The sequence below is a fragment of the Dendroctonus ponderosae genome, unplaced genomic scaffold (genome assembly GCF_020466585.1).
Source record: "Dendroctonus ponderosae isolate FM_Combo_2020 unplaced genomic scaffold, Dpon_F_20191213v2 Dpon_F_20191213_3, whole genome shotgun sequence".
NCBI lineage: Eukaryota > Metazoa > Arthropoda > Insecta > Coleoptera > Curculionidae > Dendroctonus > Dendroctonus ponderosae.
This window is the reverse complement of record NW_026018508.1, coordinates 14,359,831-14,376,722: the sequence shown is the minus strand read 5'-3', so window position 1 is coordinate 14,376,722 and position 16,892 is coordinate 14,359,831. Positions and strand designations below refer to the sequence as shown.

General features: G+C 38.8%; 6 protein-coding genes and 2 long non-coding RNA genes across 13 annotated transcripts in view; 4 read left to right on the top strand and 4 right to left on the bottom strand.

The window, feature by feature from the left end:
* LOC109537527 (D-2-hydroxyglutarate dehydrogenase, mitochondrial) overlaps positions 1-792 on the top strand; it is a 53,637-nt gene extending 52,845 nt beyond the window's left edge. For all 4 annotated transcript variants that reach the window (XM_048665244.1, XM_048665245.1, XM_048665243.1 and 1 more), the window contains exons 8-9: positions 229-400; positions 467-792. In XM_048665244.1, the coding sequence (XP_048521201.1) occupies positions 229-400; positions 467-720 (426 nt within the window). In that variant the 3' untranslated portion in view covers positions 721-792. The remainder of the gene's footprint in view (positions 1-228; positions 401-466) is intronic.
* A 671-nt stretch (positions 793-1,463) lies between these two features.
* On the top strand, positions 1,464-3,438 carry LOC109537406 (formylglycine-generating enzyme). Its single transcript, XM_019904119.2, has 4 exons — positions 1,464-2,269; positions 2,515-2,686; positions 2,862-3,024; positions 3,171-3,438. Exons 1-4 carry the CDS (start codon positions 1,747-1,749, stop codon positions 3,309-3,311), a joined length of 999 nt encoding a protein of 332 aa, XP_019759678.2. The 5' UTR covers positions 1,464-1,746; the 3' UTR covers positions 3,312-3,438.
* Positions 3,439-3,478: 40 nt separating this feature from the next.
* On the bottom strand, positions 3,479-5,815 carry LOC109537405 (traB domain-containing protein). Its single transcript, XM_019904118.2, has 6 exons — positions 5,443-5,815; positions 5,153-5,382; positions 4,667-4,918; positions 4,469-4,608; positions 4,250-4,416; positions 3,479-4,187 (listed from the first exon to the last, which is right to left on the bottom strand). The coding sequence occupies exons 1-6, from the start codon at positions 5,465-5,467 to the stop codon at positions 3,901-3,903; spliced, it is 1,101 nt and encodes a 366-aa protein (XP_019759677.2). The 5' UTR covers positions 5,468-5,815; the 3' UTR covers positions 3,479-3,900.
* A 507-nt stretch (positions 5,816-6,322) lies between these two features.
* LOC109537408 lies at positions 6,323-6,982 on the top strand. The gene is made up of 3 exons (XR_002171918.2): positions 6,323-6,662; positions 6,722-6,775; positions 6,837-6,982. It is a non-coding gene; the product is annotated as an uncharacterized LOC109537408 (long non-coding RNA).
* LOC109537407 (ER membrane protein complex subunit 4) lies at positions 6,690-7,655 on the bottom strand. The gene is made up of 2 exons (XM_019904120.2): positions 7,502-7,655; positions 6,690-7,447 (listed from the first exon to the last, which is right to left on the bottom strand). The coding sequence occupies exons 1-2, from the start codon at positions 7,552-7,554 to the stop codon at positions 6,985-6,987; spliced, it is 516 nt and encodes a 171-aa protein (XP_019759679.1). The 5' UTR covers positions 7,555-7,655; the 3' UTR covers positions 6,690-6,984.
* A 92-nt stretch (positions 7,656-7,747) lies between these two features.
* LOC109537403 (symplekin) lies at positions 7,748-12,303 on the top strand. Its single transcript, XM_019904112.2, has 15 exons — positions 7,748-7,885; positions 7,948-7,997; positions 8,056-8,252; positions 8,492-8,881; positions 8,941-9,227; positions 9,279-9,751; positions 9,807-10,100; positions 10,153-10,345; positions 10,402-10,607; positions 10,662-10,808; positions 10,866-11,141; positions 11,199-11,396; positions 11,485-11,643; positions 11,765-12,058; positions 12,120-12,303. The coding sequence occupies exons 1-15, from the start codon at positions 7,843-7,845 to the stop codon at positions 12,210-12,212; spliced, it is 3,300 nt and encodes a 1,099-aa protein (XP_019759671.1). The 5' UTR covers positions 7,748-7,842; the 3' UTR covers positions 12,213-12,303.
* Positions 10,209-11,241, bottom strand: LOC125503758. Of its 2 annotated transcripts, none has more exons than XR_007281040.1 (2): positions 11,156-11,241; positions 10,209-10,562 (listed from the first exon to the last, which is right to left on the bottom strand). It is a non-coding gene; the product is annotated as an uncharacterized LOC125503758 (long non-coding RNA). The 2 variants fall into 2 exon arrangements; XR_007281041.1 differs by having other exon boundaries at positions 10,209-10,556; positions 11,156-11,240.
* Positions 12,060-16,171, bottom strand: LOC109537404 (coiled-coil domain-containing protein 39). 2 transcript variants are annotated; one of them, XR_007281039.1, is made up of 14 exons: positions 15,858-16,171; positions 15,632-15,805; positions 15,333-15,576; positions 14,975-15,276; positions 14,668-14,768; positions 14,287-14,617; positions 13,950-14,217; positions 13,707-13,861; positions 13,488-13,653; positions 13,224-13,433; positions 13,069-13,176; positions 12,814-13,007; positions 12,263-12,578; positions 12,060-12,208 (listed from the first exon to the last, which is right to left on the bottom strand). XR_007281039.1 is itself a non-coding variant. In XM_019904115.2 (13 exons), the coding sequence occupies exons 1-13, from the start codon at positions 16,071-16,073 to the stop codon at positions 12,315-12,317; spliced, it is 2,733 nt and encodes a 910-aa protein (XP_019759674.1). In that variant the 5' UTR covers positions 16,074-16,171; the 3' UTR covers positions 12,254-12,314. The 2 variants fall into 2 exon arrangements, 1 of the variants encoding a protein (XP_019759674.1); XM_019904115.2 differs by lacking the exon at positions 12,060-12,208 and having other exon boundaries at positions 12,254-12,578.
* Between the last annotated feature and the right edge of the window lie 721 nt (positions 16,172-16,892).

Below are 16,892 nucleotides of genomic sequence, written 5' to 3'. Positions count from 1 at the left end.
ATGAAATTTTGCAATAATCTTACGCCACCCTTGCACAAAACGACCATAATTTTTCTAATTTCATAGACAACAGAAGACTGTATTTTTTCTACATAACCCCCCCTGAATTTAAAGCTGGATCCGCCCCTGGGACACCCAGTATATCATAAAAAGAACTCATGGAGGCAATTAAGCGATAACTTCCGCATGTGAATAACTATCCACTGAAAATTCCAATTGAATTTCTAGAATATTTGGGATCTAAGAGAAAGAATCACTGAAGGATTCGTACGTGATGGATATGTGTTTAAATACGACATTTCCCTGCCGATTGAACATTTCTACTCTTTAGTTCCCGTAATGAGGGAAAGACTAGCCGGCACCGAAGGCATTGTTAGAGTCTCCGGATACGGACATTTAGGCAAGTTAAAGATTCGTAAAATTGTCATTCCATTGCAAACAATTTTGCTAAGCACTGGCCTTTCAGGGGATGGAAATGTCCACTTTCAAGTATCCTGTAAACAGTTTTCCAATGAGATTCTGCATCAAATTGAACCGTTTGTGTATGAATATACATCAAAACTAAGGGGCAGCATCAGCGCAGAGCACGGGATCGGCTTCAGGAAGCCGAAATACATCCATTACTCGAAAAGCCCCGAAAGCATCGTCATTATGAAAGAATTGAAGAAAATGTTTGATCCTAATGGTATACTGAATCCTTATAAGGTGCTTCCAATGTAATTATAATATGATTTGCTGTATTATGGATCTAAACACCTTGTATATGCATTAAACTGACTATTTTTTGGAAAATTTTGACCATCAGTAGCAGAGAAAGAGCCGAAAAAAGTCACAAACATTTAATCCTTCGCATTGATTGATAAATTTTCTTGCAAAAAGTAAATTTCCTTGTCAGCCTCTTAATTGCATTGTGAATTTAAAACATTAAATTCTTCTGAGCTTCGCAAAACAACGGATATTTACGAAATATTATTGCAGGTGGAATCAAATGCGGTGTTGCCGAATAGTTATTTAGTTGCTGAATATGGGGATTCACCGACTGTTTCAATATGGTCATAAATTGACAGGTCACATATTGACGATTGACGTTTGCTAACCAGAAAAATGAAAAAAAATGTTATTCCTACTAATCCAATTACTTATAATATGTGACTAAAAACAATCAAGTACTAACAAAAGTGTACTTGACAAATGCCCGAAGTTTTCCGAACTGCATAACGGTGACAACTGTTTGACAGACATCGGGGACGTTATGGCGTCTTTTGTTAACTTATGAAGAAGTGGCAAATTTCAAATTGAAAAAATATTAATAATTAATTATTTTGAAAATTAATAATTTTCCCCAAAAAAACACCAATAACAGTTGTTGGCTAATTTTCAATCACCCTATATATTTACAAAGTTACTGTTTTATAATTCAGTGTTGCCACATTAAACATGCACAGTACTGGAACCCATGACGTTTTTCTCTCTCACTCTCTTTCTTACTTGTTTATCAAAGTATTGAAAATGACAAATTGCCTAAATATCTTAAAAATGTCTAATAATCCCATTATTTGAGTGGAGTGGAATCCACAGAAAGTTCCCAAGAAACCTGACAGTATTAACAGCTGATTCACCCGCCAATCAATCAATCAGCTGCTTTTGTTTACGTTCTGCAAGTTAATCCCATACAACACATGTTTTTGAGGTGTAGGTACCATAAAACCACAACAAAACACCAAACATCGACAATAACATTGAAAAATGTATTCAGGGCGTATTAAATATTCCATATTATTAATAGCAACTTACCTCACATCGTCTATCTGTGATTGTGGCTGCAGCTTAAACCGAGATGGTCAGTGCAATTCCGAGGACAACGAAATTAATCCCAGCCAAAAATACAAAAGGGACCTAAACGAAAATCCAGCAAATAATTTCGACAAGTCCCAGATGGCTTTGATTGGCAAAGGCATCTTCGAAATGGGAACGAACAAACCGGTTTTTCCTTCGGACTTTGAAGGCCCCGCTCGAAACGTTACAATTGAAAACAGCTTCTATTTGGACATTTACGAGGTTTCAAACCAACAGTTTTACGATTTTGTGCGGACCACCAACTACAAAACGGAGGCGGAACAGTTCGGTGATAGTTTCGTGTTCGAAATGTCTTTGCCCGAAAATCAAAGAAATGAGCACCAAGATATTCGGGCTGCTCAAGCCCCATGGTGGATTAAATTGCCAGATGCTTACTGGAAACATCCTGAAGGCCCCAAGTCAACTATTGAAGGTATTAATGAATGAACCATACTAGTGAGTATTGCATTGAATTAAGCCACTACGTTCCCAACTTGTAACATTTCTGTAAGTTTGCTACTATTGCTAATAAGTTCAATATTATTGTCTTATTTGACCATCTCAATCTTTTGGGGCGATAAGTTAGAATCTGTTCAGTTTCGAAAACCGTCAACTTCTGGACAAAAAGGCAAATTTTGCATGATTTTGCACAGACATTTTCCACTCCCTATATTTTAGATAGAATGAACCATCCAGTTGCTCATGTATCATGGAACGACGCAGTTGCATATTGCGAGTATGTGGGAAAGAGGTTGCCCACAGAAGCCGAGTGGGAGATGGCATGTAGAGGTGGGCTGAGGCAAAAAATGTACCCTTGGGGAAATAAGCTGCAACCGAAAGGACAGCATTGGTAAGCTGATGTACTTAGTTTAGGTTCCTTATTCTGGATTATGCAAACAATATTTCAAAGTTTCAAAGTATCATCTAAAGTTAGAGGAGAAAGCGGAATAGATACGTTAAGAAGAATATTCCCAACGCAGCATTCGAAATTGGAATTTAACTATTGGATAAAACTGAAATTGTAGGGCCAACATTTGGCAAGGAGAGTTTCCCAAAGAAAACACGGCCGAGGACGGGTACATTTTCACTTGCCCTGTCGATAAATTCCCTCCAAATCAATTCGGACTTTATAATATGGCCGGTAATGTTTGGGAGTGGGTCCAAGACGATTGGCAAACTGATCCGCAGGTAAATCAACAAATAGTATGTTTAGTTAAATTTCATTAATGAACATTTGTCTGTTGCTCTATAAAACGCGCAAAAATTGTTCTGTTTCTTACTTAACAATTTTCCCTATCATAAAAATAACCAACACCTGATGAAACTTGTTTTAGAACTCAAGAGTGAAGAAAGGAGGATCATTTTTGTGCCACCAATCTTATTGCTGGAGATACCGATGTGCGGCAAGATCATTTAATACCAAAGACAGCTCGGCAGCAAATTTAGGTTTTAGATGTGCTGCCGATGCAAGATAGCCATAGTAAACATCTGATAAATTCGAAATATCCGCGCGGCTTATTGTTTGTGGTTGTTTGATCCATATAAGATTTATTACATGTTTCTCAGGTAAAGGTTAAAATACATCTCTTAGGAAAATGTCAATGGGTTTTCAATCACAGCGGGATTGAATTAAACAAATATATTCTTCTACGGTAACAAATATAATCTCAGAAGCTGCAACAAAAAAACCAGAATCCGTTTCATGATTGAAAAAATATAAAAGCTATATCAAATAACACCAGCTCCCAAATAAACCTAATAGAACGAGGAATGTCACGCGTTAAACAAGTGGTCGCATTTTCACAAATGCACATAAACATACAATAAAAGTATAAATAAACAGCATAATAAAACAAAATGTGTAGATAAGAATGCGTAAAACTAATTATTTTTTCCGTCCTAATAAAATAGATAAAGCAAAGTTCGGCACTAGCAGTATTTCTTTAAATACATGAATACAAAAATATATTTATGATTTGTCAGTATACTGCTTTCCTGGAAAGAAAATGTAGCCTCACTTGGTACGGTAATAGTAAAACTTTTAGCATTTGGCAAATCTAGGTACTAAACAAAAGTTTGCAATTTGGGAGCAACTTTTTCAATAAACAAATGTAAGTGACTCTTAGCTACTTTAGGTACCGGCACGTACTTGTAAATAAGGTAGCCGCCTAATCCTATGAGCGATAACTTGAACGACAAAGCCACAATTTTCGATGATAAAGACCGGGGCGGGATTTTCATAATTTCTGCAATGAATTGCTTCTGTTCTACAGGCCATAATTTGATGATGCCGGGACTGTGTCCAATTCCAATAACTGCCACAATATTCAACGGCACATCTGGGTCGTGACCTGAAGGAAAAACCACGCTGCTGACTTATCAGCAGGCTACTAATTAATTAATAAATAATTACCTGCCCTGTCTGCGGGCTTCAACGCAGCAGCAATTTGAAGGGTATTTGTTAAATAAATATCTCTTTCATCTAGGAAAACTTCCCTGAATGCGGGATAATCTCCGGCTAGTTCTGCCAAGAGCTGCTCCAGCATATCGCGATTTTTGCATCTCTCGATTTCCTCCGTACTGAAATTAACCATAAACATCAAAGCGGAATCATCGAATGTAAAATGCTTACCTAATAGGATCATTGGTAGTCAATAAATGCCATGCCAGTTTTATAGTTTGAAACCATGTAAGCTTTGCCAACGCTCTTCTGATGGTAATTCCGATGGGCCTATCGCCCAGATGGACAGAACAAAACGGAATGTTTAGTGCCTGGAATAAAAGAAACACTCGTTTTATTCACTAGTGAATTAACACAAATTGCATTTACCTCTTGGTACGCCACTCGAAATTCACCTCCAGGAGCCATCCCAATTTCCTTCGTAATGTGCGCACTCATATTGAGCAAAAGAAGGTACATGGCCCCATTTAAAGCCCCATTCGATCTGATTGTTGATATAATTCTTGCCATGTCTATTGTCTTGGCCTCTTCTAGTACAGTTTTCTCATCTAGAGCTAACATGCTTGTTCTAGAGGGGCACAATTCCACTATAATGACCTGAGGCTGGACATGTCTTATGACCTTTAAAAAAATATTTTTGGATTATTATTCGCAATTATTAACTATCGTTGACTTGATGGAAAAAAGCATCAAATTGGATAAATTTTGATTATTTATGCGTAATTTAGTGCCAATCTTTCCCAGTTAGTGCGTGGTTTTGCAAAAACCAGCGCTTTAGATAAAGTTTCTACAGGGTGGCAAAGGAAACAGTACAAAACTGGTGAAGCTTCAATGCAAATGTTAAGGAATACTTACTTTCTTGACATCCTCTTGGGACTCCTTACTAAAATGGGCCGTCCCTACAAGATAGACATTCGCCCCAGTCTCAGGATGAGTCAAAAGAGTGACTGTATCTGGAAGTTCGAAACCATCTACCGATTTATTGCTGGAGCTCGGCTCTACATCGCCGTATCCCAGAATTTCTATCCCATCACTTTTATCAGATCCATTTTCGGAATTAGCCAGTAACGCGCTGTCGGTCAATTCTAAAAAAATAGGGACAATTAGTCGACCAACAGCACAAATGAACAAGTTTTAATACTCACCGAAATTTGAAAGGGAATTTTCCATTTTAGAGTTTATGGAACTGGACAACAAAAAAACAATGGAGATTGTTGTTTCAACAAACTTTTACATGGGAAAATTGACAACCTATTTAGAGCTGGATACAGCCACGGAAGTGCATAACAATCTTATAATAAAAAGAGAATATAGTAATATTTTTTTAAATAGTGTCACAATTTACAACATATTGTGGCAAGTATTTGAATAGGTTATAGTCTATGGTTATAGTTGTCAAATTGACTTTGAATATATAGTTGAGCGTCGCATCTTTACGAACATTCGGTATACATTGGTTAAGTATATCAAAAAAGACGATCCATTTTAAAGTTGTCTAGTTTTGCAAAAAATGCGTTTCTACACCTTTGTGCTACATTTTTAGTAAATTTTTATTGTAAAAAATACCGAATGGTTGGAAAGTCGATATATTTCATCCTGAATGTTGTAGTCCAAGTTAGTTTACATGTATAGAGTGATTCAAAATTGGCCTTATTTCCTGGGGGTGTTGTAAAATAATTTAAAAAATAAGATAAAAATAATTCTTATCAAAAACTGAAATATTTGCAAAAAAGCTACATCAGAAGGACGACAACAATTTTCTCAAGAAGATTTGTCTCAATAACATTACGAAAATACCATAGATTACCTAAGCAAGATGGGCTTCGCTTTGAAAAAAATTACTAAAATTATTATGGTCACTTACGTACGTTTTCTGAGATACAATCCACGGAGACCCACCCAGTGCAGATTTGGCGACTCAACTGTACTTGTCCACAAAATATCCCCCATACCCCCTATATATATATATATATAGGGGGTATGTTCTGTGTACTTGTCCTACACCTCAACATAAAGCCATTGAAGTAAGTCGCATACAAGAATAAATCAATTGAAAAATTATTCCGCGACACAACTGTGAGGCTCTATTTAAACGGCTGTTAAGCACAAAGCCTGGTAGATAAAAATAGACATAATAAAGGCTTTTTTTATGAAAAAATGCTCGCTTTTTAACAAACATCTGACAACACAGCACCTTCAAAAGCACCGTACGTGACATTGAAGGTTTTTTTAAACCGATCAGCTGATTTTAGCGAACAGAGATTTGGGATTTTTATCTTCCAAACGGAACTAAAATAGACTCCGAATGATATATTGAAGTGTTTGAAAAGGGGAACAAGAGGGCAGCAAAATGGTGAAAGGACTGGTAAGGACAAAATAATGATAGTTTAAGTCCATTCAATCAATATGTATTGCTTGTTGTAGCTGGCCTTTTTAGTTGGAGTATACTCAGGCATTTATGTGAGCCAAATCTACAATGTAAGTCATGACAAACTAAATCAGAAGACCTTTTGATAGCGAAAATGATTCAACATTTCAGGTGCCCAGAGTTGATGACCCCCGGGCCATATTTGAAAGAGTCAAGGAATTTGCAGACAAGCACAAAAAAGACTAGTTTTAGTTAGAACACAGTTACTTCATTTACATTTGGAATAGTAGCCGAAATATAATATAAATTAAATGCCATACTACTGTAATAAAGGTCCTCCTGATAAATACTCCAGCCTTAAAGGAGGTTCTACGAACGCTAGCCAATCACTAGCATGTGTGGGAAGCAGCCCCATACTATGGCACTTGTACAGGGCCAAACCCATATTAACCAAGTTCCCAAACACAAAAACGATCATCTGTAATATTGCGTTCGATGTTTCCATCATTTTAAACGTGCTCTTGGTGGACCAAATGGCTTGAACCGGGCGCATCAACAACATTCCCACCATCATAATGGGAAATATTGATATCGAATTCCCGGCCATGTAAGATATAAATAGGTTCATCGGAACCTGCTTTATGGGGCCCAGGGCCAGATCCCACGATTTCTTGGTAATTAATCGAGAAATGTCGGTTTTTTTCGAGACTTCTCCGCTGACACTTACAGCAGAGGACATGTAAGCTGGGGGTGAAGGAAGGGGCTCTGAGGGCCCTCTAGTTCTATAACAATTAACCCTGTGGTTTACAGAAAGGGGCACAACTAATTTCACTTACCTTACGTTGTCAAGGCTCCATTTTTGCCTGCGATTTACTGTTCTGGTCGACATTATTTACGATCAATGTTTACTATTTCGAAGCAATGACAAATGTCAATCAAAGTAACTTAATTGACTTGGATAATTCAGGGCAGCCCCTTGAATAAAAATTCGGCTACTTCAATAAAGGAATTATACGGTTATTCGTTTGTTAGCTTTGGGCGATTTTTGTAAATAGGCACTAGAGTTAAAAGCGGTTTAAACTTTGCGCGATTATTCGGATTATTTGATCTATTTGTTGAATTTTTTAAAAACGTTTTTGTTGGTAGTTCTGGAGAGAATTCTGAGGTTAACTTTATCATGAAGTTTCATGTGAAAACAGATCAGGCAATTTGGAAATACGGTACTAATGTGGATGGATATTATATACTTCTAGTTATTCATTATAATCATTATATTTATAAGGTTTCTTCAATATAGAGGCGGCATCAAGCACCATGTCAGACGAAGAACAGGTACAAACGCTGTGTATTTCCTCTAGCAACCCATTTTTGCAAATCTTCATTATTTCAGATTGTTGAAGCAATAAATAATATTCTCATAAGTGGGCAAGTTACTGAGAAAGTCTGCCACTTGGCCAAGCTGAAAGAGTTACTGCTGTACAAAGTCCCAAATTTGTTGCCCAAATATTTACCAAATGTGCTGGGATTTGTAACTGACAAGCACCAAGATGTTAAAAGAAACTTGGTGGGTTTTATAGAAGAAATATGGTAAGTTACTTGAGAGGTCAAAGGACGAGATCTTGTGATAAAACCAAGTTGGGCTTAAAGGGGTTTTGCTGTACATTTCCTCTATAATTTCCCATATCTCGTCCATGTTTTAAATGAACCTGTCTATCTGGCCGAAGGCCTGCAATTGTTCTTAAATCGCAGTCTAAAATCTGTTAGAAGCAGTTGATGATCACTACCACAGGCAGCTCCTGGATACTTACAAGACTAATAATTTTTAGCAAAGTGCGAGACAAACTGATTCCCAAAATAATGGTAACCCTCCACATGTTACTATGCGATGAATCGGTTCAAGTTCAAAAGCGGGTGATTCAAGCCGCGATCACAATCTATCGACGCGCCTTGTCGTGGTTGTGCAAAGCATCAACTATTACCGATGAAATGGAAGAAGGTTGGAAGCAATTGCATACTATTAAGCTTGAAATTGCAAACATGATCGACAGTGACAATGATGGCATCAGAACAAGTTCCGTGAAATTTCTGGAATGTGTCGTTCTGCTACAAACCTACCCGGATGAGGCTGAGAACAAGAAACTGAACGATTTTTCGCTTGATAACGTGCCATTGACATTGAAGATAGCGCGCCGACGAAAGTTAGAAGAAGAAGCCAGGTGAGAACGGGAAGCAACCACTGTAGCCTTCAGTTAGTAACTAGTTGAGTTGATTTCAGCAACCTTTTCGAACTGTTGGTGAAATTTCATGGTTCTCCGCACATTAGCAGCGCGAATTTGCTTGCTTGCATCGGTGTGCTCACTAACATTGCCAAAAACAGGGCTGATTTCATGGTCAGAGTCGTAGATGCGCTCGAACAGCTTTATAATAACTTACCGCCCACCTTAACTACAACTCAAGTAAGCTCGGTGAAGAAAAAACTGAAAACCGAGTTGTCTGGTTTGGTCAAACATCCCGGGGCTTATGAACAGCTTTCTAGAATAACTCCACTTCTGTTGGAATTGGGTAAGTTGAGCAGAAATCAAGCATTCATGGCAATAAAACGCGAACTTCCAGGATGTTCTCAAAGCGAAATCAGCAAAATGGTGCCCAAATCCGAGGATCGCCGAAAATATCAAAAGCGCGCTCTCCCAGATCCCACTGAGAGGGCCGCAAAACGAGCGCGCACTGAACCCATAAACGAAATCACTATAGACGAAGATGAGCCCGAAACGAGCATCGGTGCACCTCAGACGCCCTTGGAGGCCAACGAGAAGTTTATAAATGACAACTTAACTATTGATAAAGCGATTTACCTGATTTTCACCAACATTCCCAAATTACCTTTGAACATGCCGGCGAGTTTTCATAAAGACTACGCGAAATTTGTGTTGAGTGGCCGCATTGGAAAGAACCACTTAGCTGAAGCGTTAGCAGCGCAATTCGTCGAAGCTAAAGTTGGACCAGGCGTTAACATTAAGCCTGAGGAAAAACCGGAATCGGCTAAAAGAAAAAGGGACATCGACGATGTGAACACAGAAGAGGAAACGGTAGGATTTTCATTTACTTCCTGCCAAATATTAGTTAATGTGCCAATGTCTTCAGGTTTTTAAAAAGGAAAAACTGAAAGTAGCGAAAACCAAGTCGCTGAAATTATCAGAAATCACTAAACCGCTAGATCGAGATGTAAAGGAGAATTTGTTGGTGCTTGCAGTGAAGAGGCTTATACGCTGCGATAAATTCAAAAATAAGGCTTTGCAGCAGAAACTAATCACGACATTTGCCTCAAATTTTCACTCAGGAGTTCGTGAGGCCATATTAACCCATATATTAACAGACCTTCGATCAAATGTTGATACAGCATTAGCGTGGCTGTTTGAAGAATACAGTATTACGCAAGTAAGAGACTCAAACATGTTTTAAGTCGAACTATATTTTCCATTATTTTCAGGGCTTCACCAGGATTCCACCGCTAAGAAAAAGCATGCGGCCGGAAGAATGTTACAATTTGCTTTTGTGCAGTTTTATTCAATCTTCAGCCCATGATGCAATTATCCTCTCCAGATTATTGCTGGAATCACCGTTGATTACTGATGAGGCGCTAACAGAAATAAAAGCCATTTGTAGGGATGAAAAGCGATCCGGTATGTCTGCCCACATCTGGATTCAACTATTTATTAACACGGTTTATTAAACTTAGCTTGGGCCCTTGGATTGTTGAGAGATCTCACTCTGAGGAAACCACCCAAACAGTTAACTTTCCTCAACGTTCTACTCTCTTACACCACATATGAAACCAGTGCGGTAAGGGATGCTGCTATTGGACATGTTCTGGATCTGCATAAGCATTTCGAACTGAAACTTATCATTGAAGAATTTGCCAAGATGAACATGGAGTTTCTCAAAGTAAGACTTTATTGACTCCTAGGGAAGGAGGTGATTATGTGTGGTGATTTTTAGCTTTCCAAGCCGCCGGAGAGCTTGTGTGGAGAGAATCAAGGCCGGGTTAAGAGTGAGTGTTGGAGTGATGATTACATCAAGGCCTGTCTTTTGCCCTACATTTCCTTATTGCCTGTCAACACAACTTTAATTCATGACTTGGCCAAGGTAAAGTGCTGCCTTATGCATTGAGAAGGGCAAATATCACGCCGGATGATTTTTTAGGTTTACATTGAAACTTCTGCAGATATTAAGCGCATTATTCTTCGACTAGTTGAGCCCCCTGTAAGAGCTATAGGCATGGACTGCCCAGATTTAATGAAGCTGATCGAAGACTGTGTTAAGGGATCTGAGACTTTGGTTACTAGAGTTATCCACATTCTGACCGACAAAGGTTCACCAAGTACAGAATTAGTTGAAAAAGTTAAGGAACTTTATAACACCAAAGTGTTTGATGTGCGGTTCCTAATCCCTGTCTTAACCGGCCTATCGAAGCAAGAGGTATTGAAACTTACCTTCAAAGGAACTGGATTTGAATGAAATTCTGTGTTTTTATAGATTATTTCGGCCTTGCCTAAGCTTATTAAATTGAATCCGGTGGTTGTGCGAGAAGTCTTCAATAGGCTTTTAGGGCTGCATGGAGAAAGCCCGATTACTCCTACAGAGCTTCTAGTTGCACTACACTTAATTGATACTAGTCAAGTTGATTTAAAAACAGTTATCAAAACTGTCAGCTTGTGTATGCAGGAGAAGCAGGTTGGTATTTGTTGCCAGCGCTTTATTTTTTGCAAATGCACAGTTTTATTTATCTAATTGAAATTGTTAATGAATCTGGTTGGTTTAGGTGTACACTCAGGAAGTGCTCGCGGTTGTGTTACAGCAGCTGATGGATCAAACTCCTCTACCAACTTTACTCATGCGAACTGTTATACAGGCTTTAGGAAGTTATCCAAGATTATCGGGTTTTGTCATGAATATTCTGCAAAGGCTTATTTTGAAACAGGTTAGCTAAGAACAGTGGGTGTTTAAAAATTATTTTGCGCCTTTGATGGATTACCATGTGTTGGTTTCAAATGTAGGAAAGAGGACAATTTAATGATTTGCTAAATATCGGGTTTTTGTAGGTTTGGAAGCACAAAGTGGTTTGGGAAGGTTTCATAAAATGTTGCCAAAGAACGAAGCCGCAGAGTTTCGCTGTTCTGATGCAATTACCGGCGCCACAGTTGCTGGAAGTATTCACAATGTGCCCGGACCTTAAGCAGCCATTGCGGGATCATCTCAACACTTTTACCGAGGCTCAGCGAGTTCATGTGCCTGTTGCAGTACAAGACATTATAACCGGAAGAATGGCTTTGCCTCCGCCTTCCACTGTTCATCCTCCACCGGTTCTAATGTCCCGGGTAGAACCAAAACTGATGGTAATTGCTGATTTTTATTCTCCTGCCAATTATTTACATTGCATTTTGAACAATCATCTAGATCCCAGACGAGAGTATTCTACCACCAGCGGGCCACATGTCGAATTTAGCCGCAGTGCGTCCTCTGGAGCCGTTGCCGCCTGGAATGGACTAAGATTGCAAGTAAATGTTAATTTTTTTCTTATTAAAGAAATGTAATATTACCCATATATTTGAATAAATGAAATTTTTCATGAACAAACTACAGCTAGCTCAACTAATTGAAGGATAAATCGACCTTTGATACAACCACAGGGTTAAATCTGGTCGTAAGACTTCTAGTGCTGGACGGCGAGCTGATACTCGATGCCGTTGAGAAACTATCCGAACTTAAACTGTTTTGCGATTTTAAGTCGATGTTGTGTTCGGCTGAATATTTGCTAATGTTTGGAGCCACATCCGCATACTCCTTCATCATGGAACACAGTCGTTTCACAACAGTATTATTTGCATCTTTCAGTTGTCTCACTTCCAGATCTTGCTAAAATACATTGTTGCTAGATGTTTAAACAATGTGAATATACAGCGCGTACTGCGACATTCTTTGGCTCAAAGAGCTCAAGGCTTTTAAGAATTTTGACCATCAATAGCAGAATAGCCAGACTTTTTTCTAAGTAAAAGTTAGCTGAGATCGTCTTCTTTTGAGCCAAAGAATGCATCCGCAGTGTTGATCATGTGCTTAGGTGCGCATTGCTTTAGGCAAATGTAAAACTTACGTCGTAAATAGAAATATCTTTTGAGCGTAGGTTCTTCAACGCTTTTCTTATCTGCGTCTCAGTTCTTTTCAGTTTTTCCTCTTTGGTTCTTTCCTGTTTCTCGATGACAATATTCTCCTCCTCTAGTTTATCGACTAGTTCTTTGTTCTCCATCCGCACTGGCATCAAAACCTCATTCAGTTCTTTGGTTAAATCTGAAATAATCAGAAAATTGCAGTAAATTGCAAGCGTGAGCCATTGAGATTGGGATGTTACCATCAAAAATTGCCTGATGTTTTGCTAATTCTTGCTTAGCTTCTCTGCATTTCTGTGTCCAGTCTTTGTATTTGTTTTCCAAAACTTTCATTTCTTGAATAGTGACATCTAAAAAAACCAATTAGCGCAAGCTAACAGCTATATGTTCCATATACCATCATCTTTAAGTGGTGATAAATTGTTCTTAAACGCCACATTTGTCAAGTTGATCATTTTCAGTGTGTTTTCAATGGCCACAATTTCCTTTTCGGCCACCTTAATTTTCTTATCCAATTCGTCTCCTTGCTGCTGCAAGAAGAACTTCTCCTGGGCGCTTTTTATTTTAAAATGAGTTACCGATAACGGTTGCCCATCTTCATCTTTGCCTGCATTAATTGCGCGATTATTGTCTCGGTTTGGCGAAAATAGTGGTTGCTTACCCAGGGACATCAGTTCTATATGGTACTTTTTTTGGAACTGCTCAAGCTTGATTTTTCGTATGGAGATGTCGCCTTTAAGTCTGCCTTTCTCCTCTTCGAGGTTGCGTTTTTTCGTTAAAACTATTGATCTTTTTGTGTCAATCTCCAGGTTCCGTTCCTTCATTACCTGTTCAAATAGACCAATTTGCAGGAAAGTGAATCTACTGCACTCGGAAATACCTGGTCAAGTGTTAGTCTCAGCTTCTGCAGACTGAATATGCGCTTTTCCTCCTTATGCATATCGGTCTCAATGTGGTTGATTCTTAAGCGCATGATGTTTTCCTCGACCTGCTTCTCTTGTGTGGATTTTTTTGCTGCAGCAATTTGCTTCCTGCCTGTAACGTTGCGTGTCTTGAATTGCCCAAAGACCGAAATACTTTTATAAAATACTAAATAAAATTTTATAAAATACGCATACTCTACCTATATCATACACTAACAAGTGGTTTTCGACTTGGTTTTGCAGGTTTTCCAAGTGCTCTCTATCGGCAGCAATAAAATTCGACAATTTTCGCATTTCGTCCTGCAGGCGATCCACTTGACTTTGAAGCGTGTGCTGAACCTCTGCATGATCATACAAAGTGGTTTCCAACTCCCTGATTTTCTCATCCTTTTCATCCGCATGATCATCCGGTTTGTTTGAGCCTTCCAGCTTGCACAGCCGTTGTTCGAATTCGTCGATTCTAAACTCCTGATTGTTGAGGTTGAGGAAAAAGTGAGTTCAGTTCACACTCAAATGTATCTGATTGATGTGCGTTACCATGTCATACACAACTTCTTTTAACTTCTCCAGGCTTTTTTCCTCATCCCGGATATGCTTGCGAAGCTTATTGCATATGCAGTAGCTGTTGTTGATCTGAATCTCCAACGATTTGCCGACTTGTTGCTGATCTTTGAGCAGCTGATCCGTTCTGTAAAGATTGCTGTTGATTTTCTCGGTATCGGCCATCAGGACGGAGCAACGCTTCTCTTCGCTTTCCATGAGTTTTCTTATTCGTCTTATTCGCTCTGTTGAGGACAAGTTGCTGCCCTTCATTTCTGCGATTTTACTTTCTATGCTTTCCATCTCTGCTTGGTCTTTGATGCATTTTCTTCAAGATCATTATTTATTAGCTAATAACCGCTTTTGACTGGTTTTTACCTTTCTTTTTGGTCCATCTCTACATCCATTTGTCGTTTCTGTATTCTCAGCTTTTCCAGATTGTTTGCTGATGCTGTTACACGGCGTTTGAGCGTGTGGCACTAAAATCATTATAAGATGTTGAGCAACCTTTTGGCCTCTATGTGGAAAATCAAATATTGATCGACTAAAAAATGTTTCTTTCCTTCTTGCGAAATCGTTTGTTCCTTTAGTATTTTCTAAAAGTGTACATTTTTCATTTGGTTCTTTCTTCCCAGAGATCAAAAGTGTCTCCATATAATCATTTGTGTTATTTTGTTATAATCACCTCATTAACAATAGCATACATCGTCTGTTGCAGGTCTCCAAGCTCTCTTCGCATTCGCGAATTGGCTGCGTTTAGTTGCTCCAATTCCAGCTCAATGACATGATTATTCTTCTGCTCATTTTTCAGCATCGAATTTTCTTCCTCCAAATGCTCCTGCTGCTGTTCCAGGACCGTTTCTGCTTCCAGAATGCGTTCCTGTCGGGCGTCGATGTCTGCGTCGCGTTGCTGTAGCATTTTAACAGTGTCTTTCCATTGCTTGATTAAGTTTTCCCGTTCGTTTATTTGCTGTTTAATTGCTTTTCCTATAAACCAAGGGCCGGATGTAATGAAAAAGCTGGCCATTTTCCGAAGCTCTTACCAGTTCTTTCTATGATCATTTCACAGCTGTGCAAGTCGCACACCATTTTACTGATTGTGAAGTTTTTGGCATCGTATTCGCTTTGCAGAAATTGCCGCCTTGCTTCCAGTTCATTGAATCGTCTTTCGTCTTCCTTGGAAAATTTCTTGATCAACTCGTTGTCGTCGTCCCGCTTTTTCAGAGCTTCTTCCCATGCCTTTAGCGCCTCGATGTCCCAGCCGGTTTCTCGCTTTATTCTGTCCACCTGAGTGTGCAAGAGTTTTGCATTGGATGAACCTTGCAGTGGACGAGAATGTTACCTTTATCACGGCTTTTTCAAGATTTTTCTTTTGCTTCCCTTTGTCTTCTGCTAGCAGTTTTATCCGTTTGTCCACTTCTGCAACATCATGCTCCAGTTTGTTTTTCTCGCCTTTGAGCGCATGGTATTGGTTGGCTTCGCTATCGTACTGTTGCTTATGGGCAGTTATGATTTTCTAAAGTTGCAGCATTTTAATCACCGGGTTCATTTTCAGACTACTGACTAACCTGCGTTTGCTCGTTTTCTTGGGTCACGAACTTAAAATGCTCTTTCAAGTTGGTCAAGCGGCTCTGCGAATTGTCCAAGATGGATTTGGCTTTGACTTTATGCAAAGTCAGCTTCGCCAGCTCCTGCTCAAGAGCTTGATTTTCTGAGTTTGCTACCGGCATCTGGAAGCCGTCGTCCCAGCCGAGTTTTCGCAATATTTCCTCCAAATATGCCATTTTTTCAACCAGTAAAACAACCCCAACAGCAGACAAATTATATATAAAGAGCGTGGGTACTTGTATGTTGTCAGCAAACAGTCACTTTGTCTTTAGCTGGTGGAAGGACATTGTTTGATCAATACTTCTGACTGCCTTCGTATAATCAATCGTAATTGATGACTAATTTATCTAGTATTGGTTTACAGGGTGTTTCTTAATATCATGTACCTACATACAAAAGAAAATTTAAATTAAGCGTACTGGAACCATATTCATGATATCACTCGTAAACTGTTGCTTCCTTCTTCGATTGCCTACATGGACAATTTCTCAAACGGTTTATCAGGAATGAGCCACAAAAGTATCCAATGTTCAAAAATTGACCATCCTGGATTTTCCTCCATTCTCATTCAAATGGGGCCAAATTCACATTTTGGTCTCGCATCTTGTTCTTGAGAAATGTGCGTTAGAAATGTTTATTTCTCAAGAACAAATCACTTTTGGCGTCCAGCATTACTTAATACTGTTCGCATTGTAGCATGTTTTTGTGACTGCTCTTGTGTATGTTGTTCATGAACGCCTGCTACAACTTGTATGTGAATAGGACTAAAAAATCAATTAATTTTGGTGATTGGAAGACGTTCTATCTGTTTAAAAAAGACGGTAAAACGAGGAAGAGCTATAGAGACAGGATACACTTGACACACTATATGTATACATAATGTAAGCCATAGCGCGTATGTTCAAAAACAAATTCTAACTGAACTAATCCAAGGCTAAAAAAATTAAACTAAATTGAGAAGATTTAATCCTAAAGGAATCAAAGAGTATGTGAAG

Coding starts and splice junctions, on each gene's coding strand:
- LOC109537406 (XM_019904119.2), top strand. CDS start 1,747: ATGTATTCAGGGCGTATTAAATATTCCATATTATTAATAGCAACTTAC. Junction 2,687..2,861: donor CAACCGAAAGGACAGCATTG/GTAAGCTGATGT, acceptor CTGAAATTGTAG/GGCCAACATTTGGCAAGGAG. Junction 3,025..3,170: donor ATTGGCAAACTGATCCGCAG/GTAAATCAACAA, acceptor AACTTGTTTTAG/AACTCAAGAGTGAAGAAAGG.
- LOC109537405 (XM_019904118.2), bottom strand. CDS start 5,467: ATGGAAAATTCCCTTTCAAATTTCG. Junction 4,919..5,152: donor CCCAAGAGGATGTCAAGAAA/GTAAGTATTCCT, acceptor ATTTTTTTAAAG/GTCATAAGACATGTCCAGCC. Junction 4,188..4,249: donor GAAGCCCGCAGACAGGGCAG/GTAATTATTTAT, acceptor TTTTTCCTTCAG/GTCACGACCCAGATGTGCCG.
- LOC109537407 (XM_019904120.2), bottom strand. CDS start 7,554: ATGTCGACCAGAACAGTAAATCGCAGGCAAAAATGGAGCCTTGACAAC. Junction 7,448..7,501: donor TGGAGCCTTGACAACGTAAG/GTAAGTGAAATT, acceptor TAATTGTTATAG/AACTAGAGGGCCCTCAGAGC.
- LOC109537403 (XM_019904112.2), top strand. CDS start 7,843: ATGAAGTTTCATGTGAAAACAGATCAGGCAATTTGGAAATACG. Junction 8,253..8,491: donor GGTTTTATAGAAGAAATATG/GTAAGTTACTTG, acceptor AATAATTTTTAG/CAAAGTGCGAGACAAACTGA. Junction 9,228..9,278: donor TCCACTTCTGTTGGAATTGG/GTAAGTTGAGCA, acceptor GCGAACTTCCAG/GATGTTCTCAAAGCGAAATC.
- LOC109537404 (XM_019904115.2), bottom strand. CDS start 16,073: ATGGCATATTTGGAGGAAATATTGCGAAAACTCGGCTGGGACGACGGC. Junction 15,577..15,631: donor TTGAAAAAGCCGTGATAAAG/GTAACATTCTCG, acceptor TTGCACACTCAG/GTGGACAGAATAAAGCGAGA. Junction 13,862..13,949: donor CTTGTTAGTGTATGATATAG/GTAGAGTATGCG, acceptor GCAACGTTACAG/GCAGGAAGCAAATTGCTGCA.